Source organism: Sander lucioperca, chromosome 4 (assembly GCF_008315115.2).
Source record: "Sander lucioperca isolate FBNREF2018 chromosome 4, SLUC_FBN_1.2, whole genome shotgun sequence".
NCBI lineage: Eukaryota > Metazoa > Chordata > Actinopteri > Perciformes > Percidae > Sander > Sander lucioperca.
Window position 1 is genome coordinate 34,033,360 of NC_050176.1, and position 15,023 is coordinate 34,048,382.

The 15,023-nt window shown below is 38.9% G+C and overlaps 2 protein-coding genes across 5 annotated transcripts in view; one reads left to right on the forward strand and one right to left on the reverse strand.

Annotated features, from left to right (window-relative positions):
• arhgap10 (Rho GTPase activating protein 10) overlaps positions 1-4,982 on the forward strand; it is a 67,915-nt gene extending 62,933 nt beyond the window's left edge. For 3 of the 4 annotated variants that reach the window (XM_031277052.2, XM_031277055.2, XM_031277051.2), the window contains 2 exons: positions 247-338; positions 3,435-4,982. In XM_031277052.2, coding sequence (XP_031132912.1) covers positions 247-338; positions 3,435-3,523 — 181 coding nt within the window. In that variant the 3' untranslated portion in view covers positions 3,524-4,982. The remainder of the gene's footprint in view (positions 1-246; positions 339-3,434) is intronic. The other variant, XM_031277056.2, reaches the window with a different exon arrangement.
• Positions 4,983-7,417: 2,435 nt separating this feature from the next.
• The window catches only part of nr3c2 (nuclear receptor subfamily 3, group C, member 2), an 86,208-nt gene continuing 78,602 nt past the window's right edge, over positions 7,418-15,023 (reverse strand). Inside the window, exons 8-9 of the mRNA XM_031277107.2 lie at positions 13,492-13,649; positions 7,418-12,685 (exon numbers count right to left, since the gene is read on the reverse strand). Coding sequence (XP_031132967.1) covers positions 12,530-12,685; positions 13,492-13,649 — 314 coding nt within the window. The 3' untranslated portion in view covers positions 7,418-12,529. The remainder of the gene's footprint in view (positions 12,686-13,491; positions 13,650-15,023) is intronic.

Below are 15,023 nucleotides of genomic sequence, written 5' to 3' on the forward strand. Positions count from 1 at the left end.
GACAGCGCTCTTTTTCATTGTGTTTGTGCACGCACACGGGTGCACGTGGGTCTGATTTGACTCACTCGCTGGTCTGTCTAGACTAGACATAGGGCCCAGCTCCTCTCTTGCCTCTGTTCCAGCCTGGCCCATTTCTGCTGTTTCAGGCTAGTGAGTGAATGAACAAGCAGGCCCCGGGCCCAGATTGAACTGTGCGGTAATCCTCCACATAGCTCCGCCAGCTCACTGATTGCCTTCATTTTTCAGTGTCACCAGCAGGAAAGCCAAGGCAGTGTACCCATGTGAGGCTGAGCACGACTCTGAGCTCTCCTTCCAGGTCGGCGCAATATTCAACGCCGGTAAGTGTTATCGCCTACACCAGTCGCTCACTCAGAACCAGCCCTGGCATATTGGATTTAGAGGAAAACCGAACACCCAATCTGATCTTCCCAATCGAACAGAGAGATGAGACGAGGAGAAGGAGGGGGAAGGAACAGGGGAGGGGGGGGTGGACGACACAGATTTGCTCTCCAGTGTGTCTGGAAGAGGCTCGACTGAGCTTTAATCACTCTCAGAGGAAATGAGGATTTTGTAGTTCCTATTTTTGCCTTTTTATGTGATACACAGACACTATGGGAAACATGGTGGTGTCTTTGATAAGATCCCACAATGCATTGCAGTTTATTGGTTGTTTTTTTGTCTTTCTCTTAAAAGGTGCGATCACATCTTTTTTGACATTTCCCTGCAGATATAAGTAAACCGTTTGCCCTGAAAGATATAATAATCTAAAGTTTTGATCTAAATGTCAACAACTGACATTAATACATATGGATTGGACGACTGAAACCTCACCTTAATCATTTTTCATGTACAGTATTTTCTATTTTAATGCGTGCACATTACAGCCAACAATATTTCTTTGAGTTCATGTCAAGGTAAATGCCTACAATGGCAACATTGTATTTATTACAAAGTGGATTTCCAACTCATAAAAACAAACTCCTATCATCTGAATAATAATAAACACAAAATCAATGAAGTATCACATTTTAAAAAACTAAATTAGATTATGTTCTAGAGGCCATTCTCTTATTCAGAAATTTAATTTTGGAGCTTAACTGTTTTGTTTAGTTAAAGTATTACAGAATGATGGTATGTGTTTCTTTTGGATCTCGACTTAAATCTCCAGTTGGCTCGATACAGAGTTTGGGTGTTTAAGTGTAGTTTTGTACACACACGCTTCAAATTAAGTGACTGACATGTTACATAAATGTTACACTATGAGGTTTTCCTTAACTAAACATCTATAGTATCTAGTATTTTGAGAACCCTTGACATTTTGCATATTTTTTGCACATATATATTTCTATTCAACTTTCCTTAAACATTTTAACTTAACCTTTCAACTTCTTGTTTTACCGTGCTGCATCACCAAGTCAAATTCCTGTGTACATTTGGCGAATAAAGTAATTCTTATTCTGATTATTTCTAAATGTATTTGTGATTATTTATTTATTTTTTTAGTCTGAGCTATGTGCTTAACAAATGTGCAAAAGGTCAAGAGGTCTGAGTACTTGAGCAAGCCACTACAGTTTGTCTCAAGAAAAATCTACATGTCTCCTCACCCTTAAAACTAAAAGGACAATTTTGCCTTGTTTTTTTTTATTTTTTTTAAAGGTGCAATTACTGTTGGTTTGGTTTAGTTCGGTTTAATTGTGTCATAAAACAATGTATACATGACATACTCAGTCACTGAACAAACTTAGTGTTAGAATGCATTCAGACTAGATCAGGCGCTTAGGAGAAAACGCCGGTCCTCCCATTCATTTGATCAATTGTGAAATACAAAGTCTACTTGAGCTACTTTGTGCTGTTAAAGTACACAACTGTTAGCCTGACAAGCCAGACCCACATCAAGATGTTGGGTGTGGGAACTCACCATTGACAGGGCTCAATCCGAGGGGCGGGATAAACGGTTGTCTTTCAAATTCCCTCTGCAAGCAATAGGATAGCGCTACAACCAGGCAGAGCAACGAAGAAGGTAGCGAAGCTAGTTGATAGATTAAACTTTTGCCGTATCCGGTCGGCAAAACTCTGAAAACATCTTCTTTTTTTAAGAATGATTTCAGTGCCGTTCTTTGTTCTTTTCTCAAAGAAATGCTTAACTCCAAGTACTACTTCCAGAAGACCGCTGTTCTCAGCAGCAGCAGCCATAAGCCCGCCCACCGACTCTATACACGATGTGATTGACCTGACCAGAGTTTGGTTTTTCCAGCTCACAAGCCAACGGAGAGTGCCTAGACCCCCCTGGCTGCAAATTAAATTTGCTGCCGCTAGGGTGTGTCTAGATTTCTAGGCTACACAACTGGCCGATTTAAATGACACTCCCACACTGTTGTACAACCCTGTGGAAAATCGCTGGAGTGCCTGAGGCTTTGCGAATGCAGCCTTAATGTGTACACAAGTAAAAAACAAACAAGTATAGAAAAACAGGTACGAGTGTAAAACGTAGTACCCATGCTAAGGTTTTTAGTTGTGCTTATTAGAAAAAGTGCAATGAGCGTAGATGAAGTTTATCCTTTGTTCTAAGGATGGGCTTTATTATGATTTGACTAATTAATGATTATAAACTACATTTGGCGATAAATATCCTAAAAATAGTAGTAAAAATAATCCCATAGCAGTTTGTTAATGTACTCACTCAGATAGGAATGGGGCTCTTTGTTTTTCTGTTGTTTCTCATTTTAATGGGGACAAGCTTATGTAAAAACACCTTTTAACAACATCAGAAAACAATAATAATATAGAATGAGTTGTGTCCTTGTGGTAGCCCTTGTTGAATGTTGGTGGCGCGTCAACTCTTTTGATTACACTTGATTACAAAAGATTGGACTTTTAAATTCCTTGTTCATGTTGTGTTCAATAGACACACAAGAGCCCTGTCGGTAAGCACATTTCTTTGCGTCCTGAGGCCAGCTGAGACATGTTACAAGAAAAACAAATAAGTATTGAATTACTTTATTTCTTGATTTGGCCCATTTTATCCATGCAACTGATGACTTGCAAATGCACTCCAACTTTTTAATTGGCTCACTTTGTATGTACATCAAGAATCCTGGGAGGATTTTGAGAAGGCTGTCACAGAAATGCTCTGTGCTCTTGACACATCTGTCAGTGAAAAGCTCCGTTTTGCAGCTGAGGTTAAACTCAGGGTGATATTTTAGCAAAATGGGATCCAAAAAACAGACTCGAAATCTGCAGTAGATATAAAAATGAGTCACAGTGGAGTTTAGTGTAACCACATAATTGCTGTATCCTCTTCAGACCTGTACTCTGTTCGCTCTGACACATGTGCACATGCTGTATATACTCACCAGAGGCTCTGTGTCCTCTGTCTGTCCCCTACCCTCCCTGTGCTGCTTTCCCCCCTGGTGACGCTGTGTCCTCTCCTGCAGTGACCCAGTCGAGAGAGCCAGGCTGGCTGGAGGGCGAGCTGGAGGGAAAGAGAGGCCTCATCCCTGAAAACTATGTGGAGATGCTGTAGCCCCAAATGGAAATATTTATGGACAAGTTATCACATCCACCAGGAAAAAATATGCAGACATGAATGTGCATCAACTCTGACATTCACCATAGAACCTCGTTTATCCAAATCTCTGAATTCTCTCAAGCAAGTGACAATAGGTTACTACTGGTGGGCTATTCTTGATAAACAAGTATATCCATTTTTGGCTGGCAAGTAGACGTTTGTGATCCATGTGCAAGCATGTTTCTTTCTTTGAATTGACTTATCTACTTGGATTTCAGCATTGTAATCTCAAAATGGGTTTGCACTTACAATATTCTGCTGTATACAAAGATGCTGTAGCCTATAAACATCCAGGTAACTTTGTAGCAGCACTAGAGGGGGCGATTCTCTCTGTTAAAGGTCTCGCTCTCTCCCCCAGTTATACATGGTATCCATGAGCTCCCAAGTCAAACAGTGATCCTCAGAAACTGTAAGGAAGAATGTCAGCACTCAAGTCACTGTAATCCGTTTTTGTTAAAAACTGCTTTTGCACCGAATCCAGCAGCTTTAGACCTTCTCGACAATGATGCACAGTGTGTTTTCAGCTTTTAAAAGATTAGACATACTGTACTTAACCATGCCTTATTCTTTAGAACAGCCAGTGTAAATGTATGTACGGGTATGTATGAAAATTAATTAGAGTGTTACTGCTTTCACTTTTAAAATGTTGCATTTGGATATTCAAAATGAAGCATATCGCTATTGTAATTTTATTTTATTTTATTGGCACATTGATTGCATGACTTTTGAATTATAAATACACTCTGTACTGTTTTGTTCTTGGTGCACTCCTTTACAGAAACACAGTGAAACGCCTCTTTGATGACTGATGAGCCTCTCGTGTTAAACACTAGCGTCAGACAGAGTCAGCAGAGGTACATTTAAATAGGTAGTAATGATTGAAACCAAGTGTTTGTTTTTCCTGTCAAATGATCTGTTTTGTTTGTTTTCAAAGCTTCTTTTTTTTTTAACTTCTCTCAGTTTACTCTGAGCAGAGAAATGAGACACTCCCACAAAGTTGAAATTTTAGTTTTGCATTATTTTATCTTTAACGTCTGTATAAGTGATTAGAAATCCACATCTTATAAGACCACAACTTGCAGTATTTAAAGTTTTACAACTGTTTAGTGTATATAACCTAAATATTAAAAAGAGTTTATGACTGCAAGGTATGTTTGACAAGCCTCCGTTAAGTGATGGACAGGTTTTCATATGGATTGGTTTTAGCATGTACACATGTCGCATTACAATGTATCCATCAGCTGTTCAAGAAGACACTTTAATGTTTCTGAGAGCTTTGGTTCAGCAGGCTTTTTCAATTGCAATAATTTAAGACCTTGATTTATGATGTTTGTAAAGGGCCTTCTTTCATTTTGATACCTTTGGGTATCCTCTTGATCCATGTTAAACAAATAAAGCTTCCTTTTGTTCTTTACTGTAATATAATTTTTTTCTCATAACATAAATGTGTTGAATGATAATTTAACAGAATAAAGTCTTATCAAAGATTTTATTTAACAATCAAAAAATATTATCTTAGGCATGGATTTCATGTACAGTACTTTAAGCAAAAATTCAACAGTAAGACATTTGTTCACCAAAATAAAACATTAACTCTGTGGAAAGCACTGCAGCCATTGTTACGACCACGTTTTGCTGAATGAGAATTATAATAAGTGTCAAGTTTATATTTGGAGAAATTTACCATTTGAAATGTGAAATCTAGCACTATGTCTAATTTTGTGATGACTCATCTGTTGTCACCGAGAGGGCCCAGTTTCCCACAGAGTCTAGGAATAAAGTGACTGGTGGAATGAGGATCCATTCTGAAGCCAGTACTGTTACAGTGAGCCATGTAGTGTAATGTTAGCCTTCCTCTTTGTATCGACCTGCACTGGTCCATCTGACTTAAAGCTACTTCCAAAATAACTTTCCAAAACGGGGTTTAAAAATAAATCTTTAATAGAGGGAAACACAGTAATCCACCTCCCTGATCCATTATCATCTCAGCTTCACACATGTTATTTCTTACACTACATCTCTGTAATTAATTAACACACCGAATGGCCTCAAGACTCTTGCTTTGGCCTCAGTTATGTAATTACCATCAGTCCACCACCACACTTAGTGAGTGTGCTGCTCCTATACTATTTAGAAGTATAAACACACACACTGTGTCCACTTTGAAAATACCAAAGGTTGTAGCTGTGGTTTCATTCAGTGAGACACATATGTCCACCAGTTCCCTAAAGCAACCGCAGAAGCGATGATTACATAATGAAATAAGGCAGAGCTAATGAGATGGGCAAAAATATTCCCCCACTACCAGCCCCACCGCCATCATCTACCCCGGGGGCCCTACATCATCATCTTCCCTCTGCCAGAATACTGCTGAATCATAGAGACATCCACCCTGTCTGCCTCTCACTATGCTTTGGACAGTCTGTCCGAGAGCGTGCCATGTTGCTCTATCTGCCCTCCTTTTCCCTTTTTCTTCTACCTGTCTGTGTCTCAGGAATAAAACTCTGTCCCTCTCCAACTTGCCTTCCTTCTCTTTCCTTTTACCTCTTCTACTCCTCAGTTGGTCTTTTCTGGCAGTGTAATAGTAATCTGTTTATGAACTCAGTTTTTCTCAGTGCATTTATCTTTCCTTCTAAATTTGTGAATATGGCGCAATGAACAACAATGGTCATTTGGGTGGGTCCGCCTGTGAGCTGCCTTAATATCACTTGAGGTTGTGTTACCTGTGGTGTTCTGTGTCTCTGCATGCATTATGCATCAGCGTCTATCAGTCTGGGATGCGATGTATACATTTGTGTCACCGTGTCGATTTAGACTAGATGTAGGTGTGTTTGAGTAAAAACCCAGATGGACGTTTTCATTTCTCTATTCCCAGAGTCCTGGCTGTGTGCCAGCTGTCCTCTGCCTCCTATGACGCAGTGTCCTTCAGCCTCAAAACATAGTCCAACGCCATGACTCAGCTTAGATCAAAGCCTACAGCAGTTTACCTCTAACGATGAGCGAATGACACAACTAAGTGCCACAAATGTGTCTGAATTTCCCAAATGTGCACGGCTGGAAGTAACACTAACTTAATACATTCCTATCCTCATCTGGTTCCTTCAGAGTGCAAATCCTCTGACATATAATCATAATAGGACTTGATGTATTATTGGGGGTGAAAACTGAGTGGGAATTTGGAGAAAAGTAAATTTCAAACATAAACGAGAGAATGTGAAGGGAAGGGAAAAAAAAAACAGCTCAGAGAGTGGGCCACAGAAGCCGCCATGTGCGCGGGCGCAGCCGTGAAATCAGCCTGATCCAATAGATTCTGTTTATCTGGCACAACTACAAGTGGAAGCAATTGGAAATCTGGGGGAGATTTGGAGAAGGCTGTGGATTCGGAGAGAGAGAGAAAAAAAATGAGCAAAAAAGTAATACTGTCTGCTCTACAGTCTGGCAAAGCAGGCGTGTTTTCAGATCAGCCTTTAACAAGGTTAATGGTGATTTTTCTCCACAGGCGCCGTTTTACAGCAAAAGCCTCGTCGTCGCATGCTTTATCTCTGTCATTTTTACTCTCTTCTCTTTCCGTTTCTCTTTGGTCTCTTCATCTGCTCTCCCCTGTGACTGATGTACCTTATGCTGCTCCATATCATTTTTGTTTTTCCATGCTAACTGTGTTGTTTTTTTTGGCTCATTATCCTCCCCAGCCACCAAATGCAGCTGTTTCGAATTTACCCACATCAAACAGCCCATTTTTCAGGGCACGTTTCCCTTGCTTCTGTCTCATGGTACAATTTTCATCACACCTACAGACCATGCATACATATATACACACACACACACGGACAAATTACAGCACATCAAATGATGAATTGAACAGTTTTATTAGAATCTTGCAATAGTTTTGCAAACACAAGTATGGCAATATCTGCATCAAGATATACAGTAACTGGTTTTATTGGTTTATGGTGAAGGATGTCTACTGTATGTTTGCTGGATAGTTGCAGAGAAATATTGTACAAAGCATCTGAGTAAAAAGTCATTTTTGGAATTGGAAAAAAAAGCATTTGTATATATTTATATAGTAATAAGAAATGCACTGCCATGGCTGTGGAGATATGGCTTAGTCTCTCTACACCCGATTCATCACCGTGAACAGAAAATGGCAATGACGTGACTCCACACACAGTGACGCGATAGATAGAAAGTGTACTATGTAACAGCAGTTGAACACATTCTGAGTCATTCGTGCCAAAAAGCAGTTTGTTTAGAAGGAGACAGCTTTGAAGATAACATTGCTCCCTCAAGTCGAGGGAAGGTTTTTTTTGTATTTGCAGAAGGTGGTGATTAATGGATACGTTTTGTTTCTTTTAAAGGAATAGTTCAACATTTTTGGAAACACATTTATTAGCTTTCTTGCAGAGAATTGTATTAGAATATTGATTTCACTCATGTTGGTATGGTATGGTATGAAGCTACAGCCAGGAGCCAGTTAGCGTAGCTTAGCATAAAGACTGGAAACCGGAGGAAACAGCTAGCCTGGATCCGTACAAAGGTTACAAAATCTGCTTATAAGTAAACCTGTGGGCTTTTTATTGTGTATATTAATCCTTATTGTGTATTTATTTATGTATCCTTATTTATTGTGTATATTAATCCTCGACAGTTTGTATGGCGTATGTGACAACTGTCTGCAGGTGAAGCAGTATTATGTGTATTTTAAGAATGTCAAATGAATCAATCTATCTATGTGCTGGACTATTTATTGGCCAAGAGCAGTGACTTTCCCAACAGTCTGGCACATAACCCCCCATAAAACTACAACGTCATCACAACAACATTTTTACACCTTTTCTACTGAAACAAATGAGATGCGTTTTAATTATTGAGTTTAAGAGGTGCTCGTACATGGGACTTTTTTTATACCTTTGGACAGGGCCAGGCTAGCTGTTTCCCCCCTGCTTCCAGTCTTTATGCTAAGCTAAGCAAAGCTAACAGTCTCCTTGCTGTAGCTTCATATTTACCATACACACCTGAGAGTGACATAAATCTTCTCATCTAACTCTCAGCAAGAAAATGAACAAGCGTACTCCCCAAAATGTTGAACTAGTCAAAGCCTTTATTTCCGGAGTGCAGAAGGTTCACACAAGGGCTTGAGAACATTACTGATAACATTGTCGTAATTATCTGTGTATAGATTTGAAAATTTTTACATTACCATTCTTTGGGACAAATTTGTTTCTGTTATGATTGAAATGTATTTTGGCAGTAAGTGAAATATGTCCAGTTAACAACTGGAACTCGAAATAAGTCAAATTTGAATTGGCCAAACCTCAGGTCTAATCTCTACATCCATCATTTGTTTTTGTTTTGTGTGTGCATTAAGTTTATTTTAAAACTGAAAAGTCAAGAACTTTCTTTCACGTATCCCAGTTTCAGTAGTTTGTGATTTCTGGATTTTATTGTGGTGCTCATCAACATTACCGCCATGGGTTAGGAAATCATTTCAACAGCAACAACTCAAGGATCCATCACTTGATACATCTTGTTACAAAATAAGAAATACCTTTTGATTATTTTTTTTTTGTTTGAGCCACTTGAACAATGCAAAAAGTAAAAATAAAAAAAAAAAGATGCAAAATCAAATAACTTTACTTAATAAGTAGATAATAAATGTACTCTCTCTAACATTCAGGTAGTAAGTTCCATAAGTCTCTCACAATGTATGATACATTCATTTCTCTATTTGGCCCTTTCTGGCACTGACCCTTACTGTAAATTCTTCTCTGTGATCCAACACACAGAACATAGAGAGTGGGAAACACATTTTTCCAATATTCCAACAAGATGGTTAAAGTAGAAATGTTTTTATACTATACTCAACATAAGGACTTGCTGTATTATTTACAATATATACTGTAAAATTGTAAATCAGGTGAGATAAAAAGGCACAAGTTTCCCTTTTTTAAATACAATGTAAACGTCTCATCAAAAAGCATGCATTAACATTTCATTTTACAAAAAGGATATCATTTTTAGACAAAGTACTTAAATATTGTTTTCCAGCAAAATATAATTCTCTCAAAAATACTTTCCCATTCATCCTATGAACCTTTAGACAGTTTTTTATTCTTTAAAAAGGACAAAAAAGGGGGCAAAAATAAAGAAACAGAGAGAGATTAGCTTAAGTCCTTCACAACACAATAATGCACAACAAAGACAGATTGTGAAATGAGGCCTTTCTGACAAGAGACTGATGAAAACTATTAGGCAGGGGGACTTAACACAGCATTATAAATATTTAGTTTGGACCCTCCCCATCAATAAATTAAAATCATGTTTATGGCAAGCATAACAAAATAGTGAAAATACAGCTACATTCTCTATTTTTGAAAAAAGAGCTGCTAAACGGCTGGGTCAATAAAAACCACTGATAAGAAAAATCATCATGAAAACTGATAGACTTGAGCACAATCCTTTCAACCCAGAATGAACGAAAATCATATCATTCTGGGATGAGAAGACGTTGAAACACCCTCCCCCTACTCTCCCAACAAATTTAGACTACCCTCCCTTGAGCCAAAATTAAAAATACATAAACCTCCCCCTTTTCTGAACCCCCAGGATAATTTGCGAACAGTCCCTAATGACAGCTGTGCTCATGCCACCTCCGTCTCTTTGTACACCAATCTTTACACAATTACCGCCACAGAAGAGACCTCGTAGTGTACCACAGAGCCATTATTACGAGAGCCGAGGCCACAAATACATTACACCAGCACCCAGCTGGGCTAATGATGTCATGTTGTCTAACTTTAGGCTGGGTGACCATGCAGAAAGTATTTTCCTGCATCATCATAGTTGCTTATCAAAACAGACAATTCCTGCTAGCTGCACTAATGCCTCATTTCACATTGTATCTCGTCTGTGCAAATCTAAATGTGGAAATAGGATATGGCTAATCCTATAACATAAAATGCATAATACCCACACTGAAAGAGCAGATCAACTATGCACATGCTTGCTTGCCAGAAAAAACACACACACACACACACACACACACACACACACACACACACACACACACAAATGTAAATACACACTCACAGGGCACAAAAAACAAAACAAATAATCACACGCCCCCACTGTTTTTCTCCTCTAGCGGCTCTATCGCTTTTCAGTAGCATCATAGTAGTATTCCACAACTACCCAAAAACCAGTGGGGTGTGAGACTAGTTAATGGTCCAGACGACTGGGCCTGCCATACCTAAAATAGTAGTACTTGGCCCAAAGATTAGAGTAAGGAAATACACTAAATTAGGAAATATGATAATACAGTACCAACAGTTCTTCATCAAGCATTCATCCACATGTACCTCAAAACATCTTCTGTACAACCGCTGAATAGAATGTGTTTAAGAATTTGTTAATACCTATACACATCCGCCTGGTTTTTGATACATTAGCCGTTTGCTGTAAGCACTGCAGAGTAATGCTCCATTTTGGATTATATCAACTTTACAGAGTATGTGTGTTTAAACTGCATGTCCATATAAGTGTATTGTACAGTATGGACTGTCTACGCGTTACTGTACATGTTATGCTTTGCCTGGCTTTGTAAAAATGAAGCACCTTAATGAAAAATGACTGGCTTGTCAAAAACTAAACCTTTGCAACACACTTTTATAAAACGCTTTTCATTAATTCTGGGAAGAGTAGATAAGTGTTGGTTCACAAAGGGCTGGTTTTGCTTCATTGTGAGTAAAAACAGACATTTGGACAGCTGCTCTGGAGATAACACAAAACACAATTACTATGGATGCACCTCAGTCAAATCCATTACCAGCGGACTCTACTGAAATCGTTTCCGTAAATGCATGATGTTTTCCATCCTGCGACACTCCTGACCATTTTTGCACAAAGGTAAAATCGCTCATCAATATTGTCTTAATTCTACACAACAATGCCTAAAATAATGACTTTATGACATGGGAGCTTCATGTGCAAGCTTTCTTTACACAAGAGAGACTTTTTTTTTTAATTTAACAGCTTTAGCTTTGGACTTTTGCATATTAGTTTTGATTGTTTTACTACATAATTTAATTAAAAAAACTCAGTATGTGAATGTTAATGATGGCTGTTATGACACTGATTGAGATTCAAAGTTGGACTTTTTAAATTTAATGTAACTATTCAACTTATGATGATGCTTGTATAGCCCTTGGATTATATTCAAATAGACCTTCGCCTTACCGTCTAGAATTTCTGCCTCCTCATAATGTCCTTTGCCCTGTAGTCTTGCAGTATGCTGCTACACTGCAAAGCGAAATCTAAGTATTAGCATATCTTTTTATAATTTCATAGTGCTATTATTTGTGAAAGACTGCATAAGCCACATTAAATATTTGCAAAAACTTGCTCTCTAGATTTGTAAGGGAATCTGATTTTAGTGCATGTGGAGTGCATCTGTGCGTTTGTGTGAAGGCATGTGGACAGCATGTGTATCAATTTCCCTCTACTTGTGTGTGCGCGTACGTGTGTGTGTGTGTGTGTGTGTGTGTGTGTGTGTGTGTGTGTGTGCGAACGCAGTGACTGTATCTAGCGCATCCTAAGAACTGTATGGCTTTATCTCCATAGAAAATACTGTTATCGTCTTTGGGGCAAGGGGGGCACGGGGTGGGGTACTTCAGGATGCTTTGTCACATTTATCTCAAGTCCTCAGCGTGTTGCGCTCGGCTCCACGAACTATTCACAGCTCTGACCACCCTCGTGGTGACTGCAGGGTCAAATCAGTTCTCCCCTTTTTACTTCTGTCACCATGTCACTTGACTTTTCCCATCCAAGGTGAGGACGTTGGCATACTGGGCGACCGGGTGCAAGCCAACTGGTCTGGCCTTTTTTCGCACATTTTCTCTTCTTGAACTTCTTCCTCCTCTCTTCCAGTTATTTATGCCGCTTCTGTCCCGACTGCTATGTGAGTCACTTCTTGTGGAAGTAGATTGTGTGAGTGAGGCCTGACTCCACCTTTGGTATCTGGTCACTGATAATCTCCACCAACATTTCAGGGAACTCCACCTTCAGGGCCTGGGACTCACGAAAGGTGTAGAAACAGAAGTCCAACAGGTTCCCCACCAGCTGGACAACACAGACACACAGTTTGATGAGAAACATACTGTAGTTGTAGTTTTTTTCCTAATTTTTATAGGATGTTATAACTCATATGTGAACTTTTTCTATAAATGTGAGAATTTAAGTACACTACTGTATATTCGTATGAGTTTCATATTCATATGTGTTTACATTACGGTTTGGCACTGACCCCTTTACAATTCTTTTCAGCTCACCACTTGGGGGCACCACTGATTTTTTTCTAGACAGCCCTCCTCTAAAGAAGGGTCATCCGTTCAGCACTAGCCCCATTTACTCATTTGGGTCATTGAATTTTGGCTATTAATCTCTGTGACCTCTTGCTTGCTGACTCTCAATTAATGGGGCTTTGCCTACAGTGTCGTTATGCCACATACCGGTTGACCCATGCAAAAGAAAAAGAAAAAAAAGTGATTAAGCACATTTGCTACAGTGCCCACTGTGTACTCTGCTCCAATAAACTGTGAGCTGGCATTGATCCCCTTCTGTTCCATTCACCAATACAGGCTGGTCACTGCCTTTGCCAAAATTACCTCCCCCGTAGGGAGAGATTGGGATGCAATAATCCTTATTCCAAGTCCCAGCACCATTGAACCGCTAAGTAAATACATTATCCTAATCCACTATGCTGCCATTTTACTCAAAACACGTCATGGGAATATTAAAGGCCCCAAAGTGCCACTGGACCCCACGCTTCATGTGTGAAGGCATGGCTTACCGAGAGGCTGCCAAGGGAAGCCTGTGCTGTCCTGTAGGCCATTGGCATGGGAGGCAGACAGGGCAAGGGTACTTACATCATGCATGGCGTCCAGTAGCTTGGTGAGCTGGAAGAAGCGCTGCCAGGTTTGGCCAGAGTTGTTGGTTGCTTTTCCCACTGAACGCCGGAGCTCCTTAATGTAATTAACCCTCATCTCCTCGAACGCCGCCTGGTTCTTCAGACCCTCTTTGGGAACTGGGGAACAAAACAAATCCTTCTGTCATCAACTGGATTTATTGAGTGGACAACAATCCGAGTTTAAGTGTTATGATCCAATATTGACACAAAAAAACAACTGGTATGAGATTTGTATGGATACTGGGCAGTTTGTTGGTCATTTGACATGATTGATGTATATTTACAAACTTACATAATCATAAAGCATAAAAACCAGAACTACCGTCAATTATAAGTAAAGAGCTTTTTTGTCTTTCTGTGCTATAATAAAGGACTATACCGGTAGATTTGCATGTTTTGCATACATCATGTTACTTCTGAACATTTTCCAAAACCTTTACCGATTGATCTGGAAGACTATAATTTATCACAATGGACATTTAGTTGGCTGTAGAGATGGGCGGTAAGACCACTGTGAGATGATGATCAAAAGTTTTACTGTTTATACCGAGGTAGTTATCACTTTAATTTATCTGGTTGTAAAAGGCCATTGCGAGCAATGTTATAAATAAACAAGCAAAACTATTCTTGGCAATATTGTATTTTTATATTAATTTGTGTCAATGGGAGGAGGTACTTGTTTGGTAATTCATTTAATTTAAAGAAAAAGACATTCCCATCCCATATACATCAATATCACAGTTTAAAATTAAATATACTGTGATAAAGCATTTGATCCTAGTTGGCTGTTGTTTTAAGATTAATGCAGTTAAAAGCAGGGACTATTGACTATTGTGAAGTTTCTGACTTGGTGTTAAATGCAAGACAAAAAAAGCATTCCATTTATTAGCTATGTTGTCAGGATATGAAACCTAAAGGAGAAATAATAGTAAACAAATGTAAATCTTTGGTCTCATGATTTTAATTAGACTACCTGATTTATAAAAAATAATAATAAAAGAGTTACTTTTCGGCATTCAACAACTAATTCTTAGCTGTCAAAGTTCCTTTAAATGTGAAATAAGCCACATTTATTGTTGAAAAATGCATTTATAAAGTGACGTTAAAAAATCTCTAATTGTTTACTTTTCTCTACTTCCAAATCTCTGACTTGATTTTCCTACCATACAGAAATTAGTCTGTATAAGTCCCAAAATGTATGGTACACTTTAGAAAATGCACATTAAACACCATTTGCAGTTAAAGGGGTGATAGAATGCAAAACCGATTTTACCTTGTCATAGTTGAATAATGACAGTTTAGTGGGTAACTAGGACATACATAGAACCTCAGAATCCCATTGACACCTCTTTCCTCTGCAAATCTCACAATTTGAAACTGCCTCTGAAAACGGGCAAATCTCAATGTCTCTATATTTGTCACGCCCAAACATTTACATAGGCTACACCACTGATCTGAGGTCAGCTGCTACTCTAATTTCGCCGAAAATGA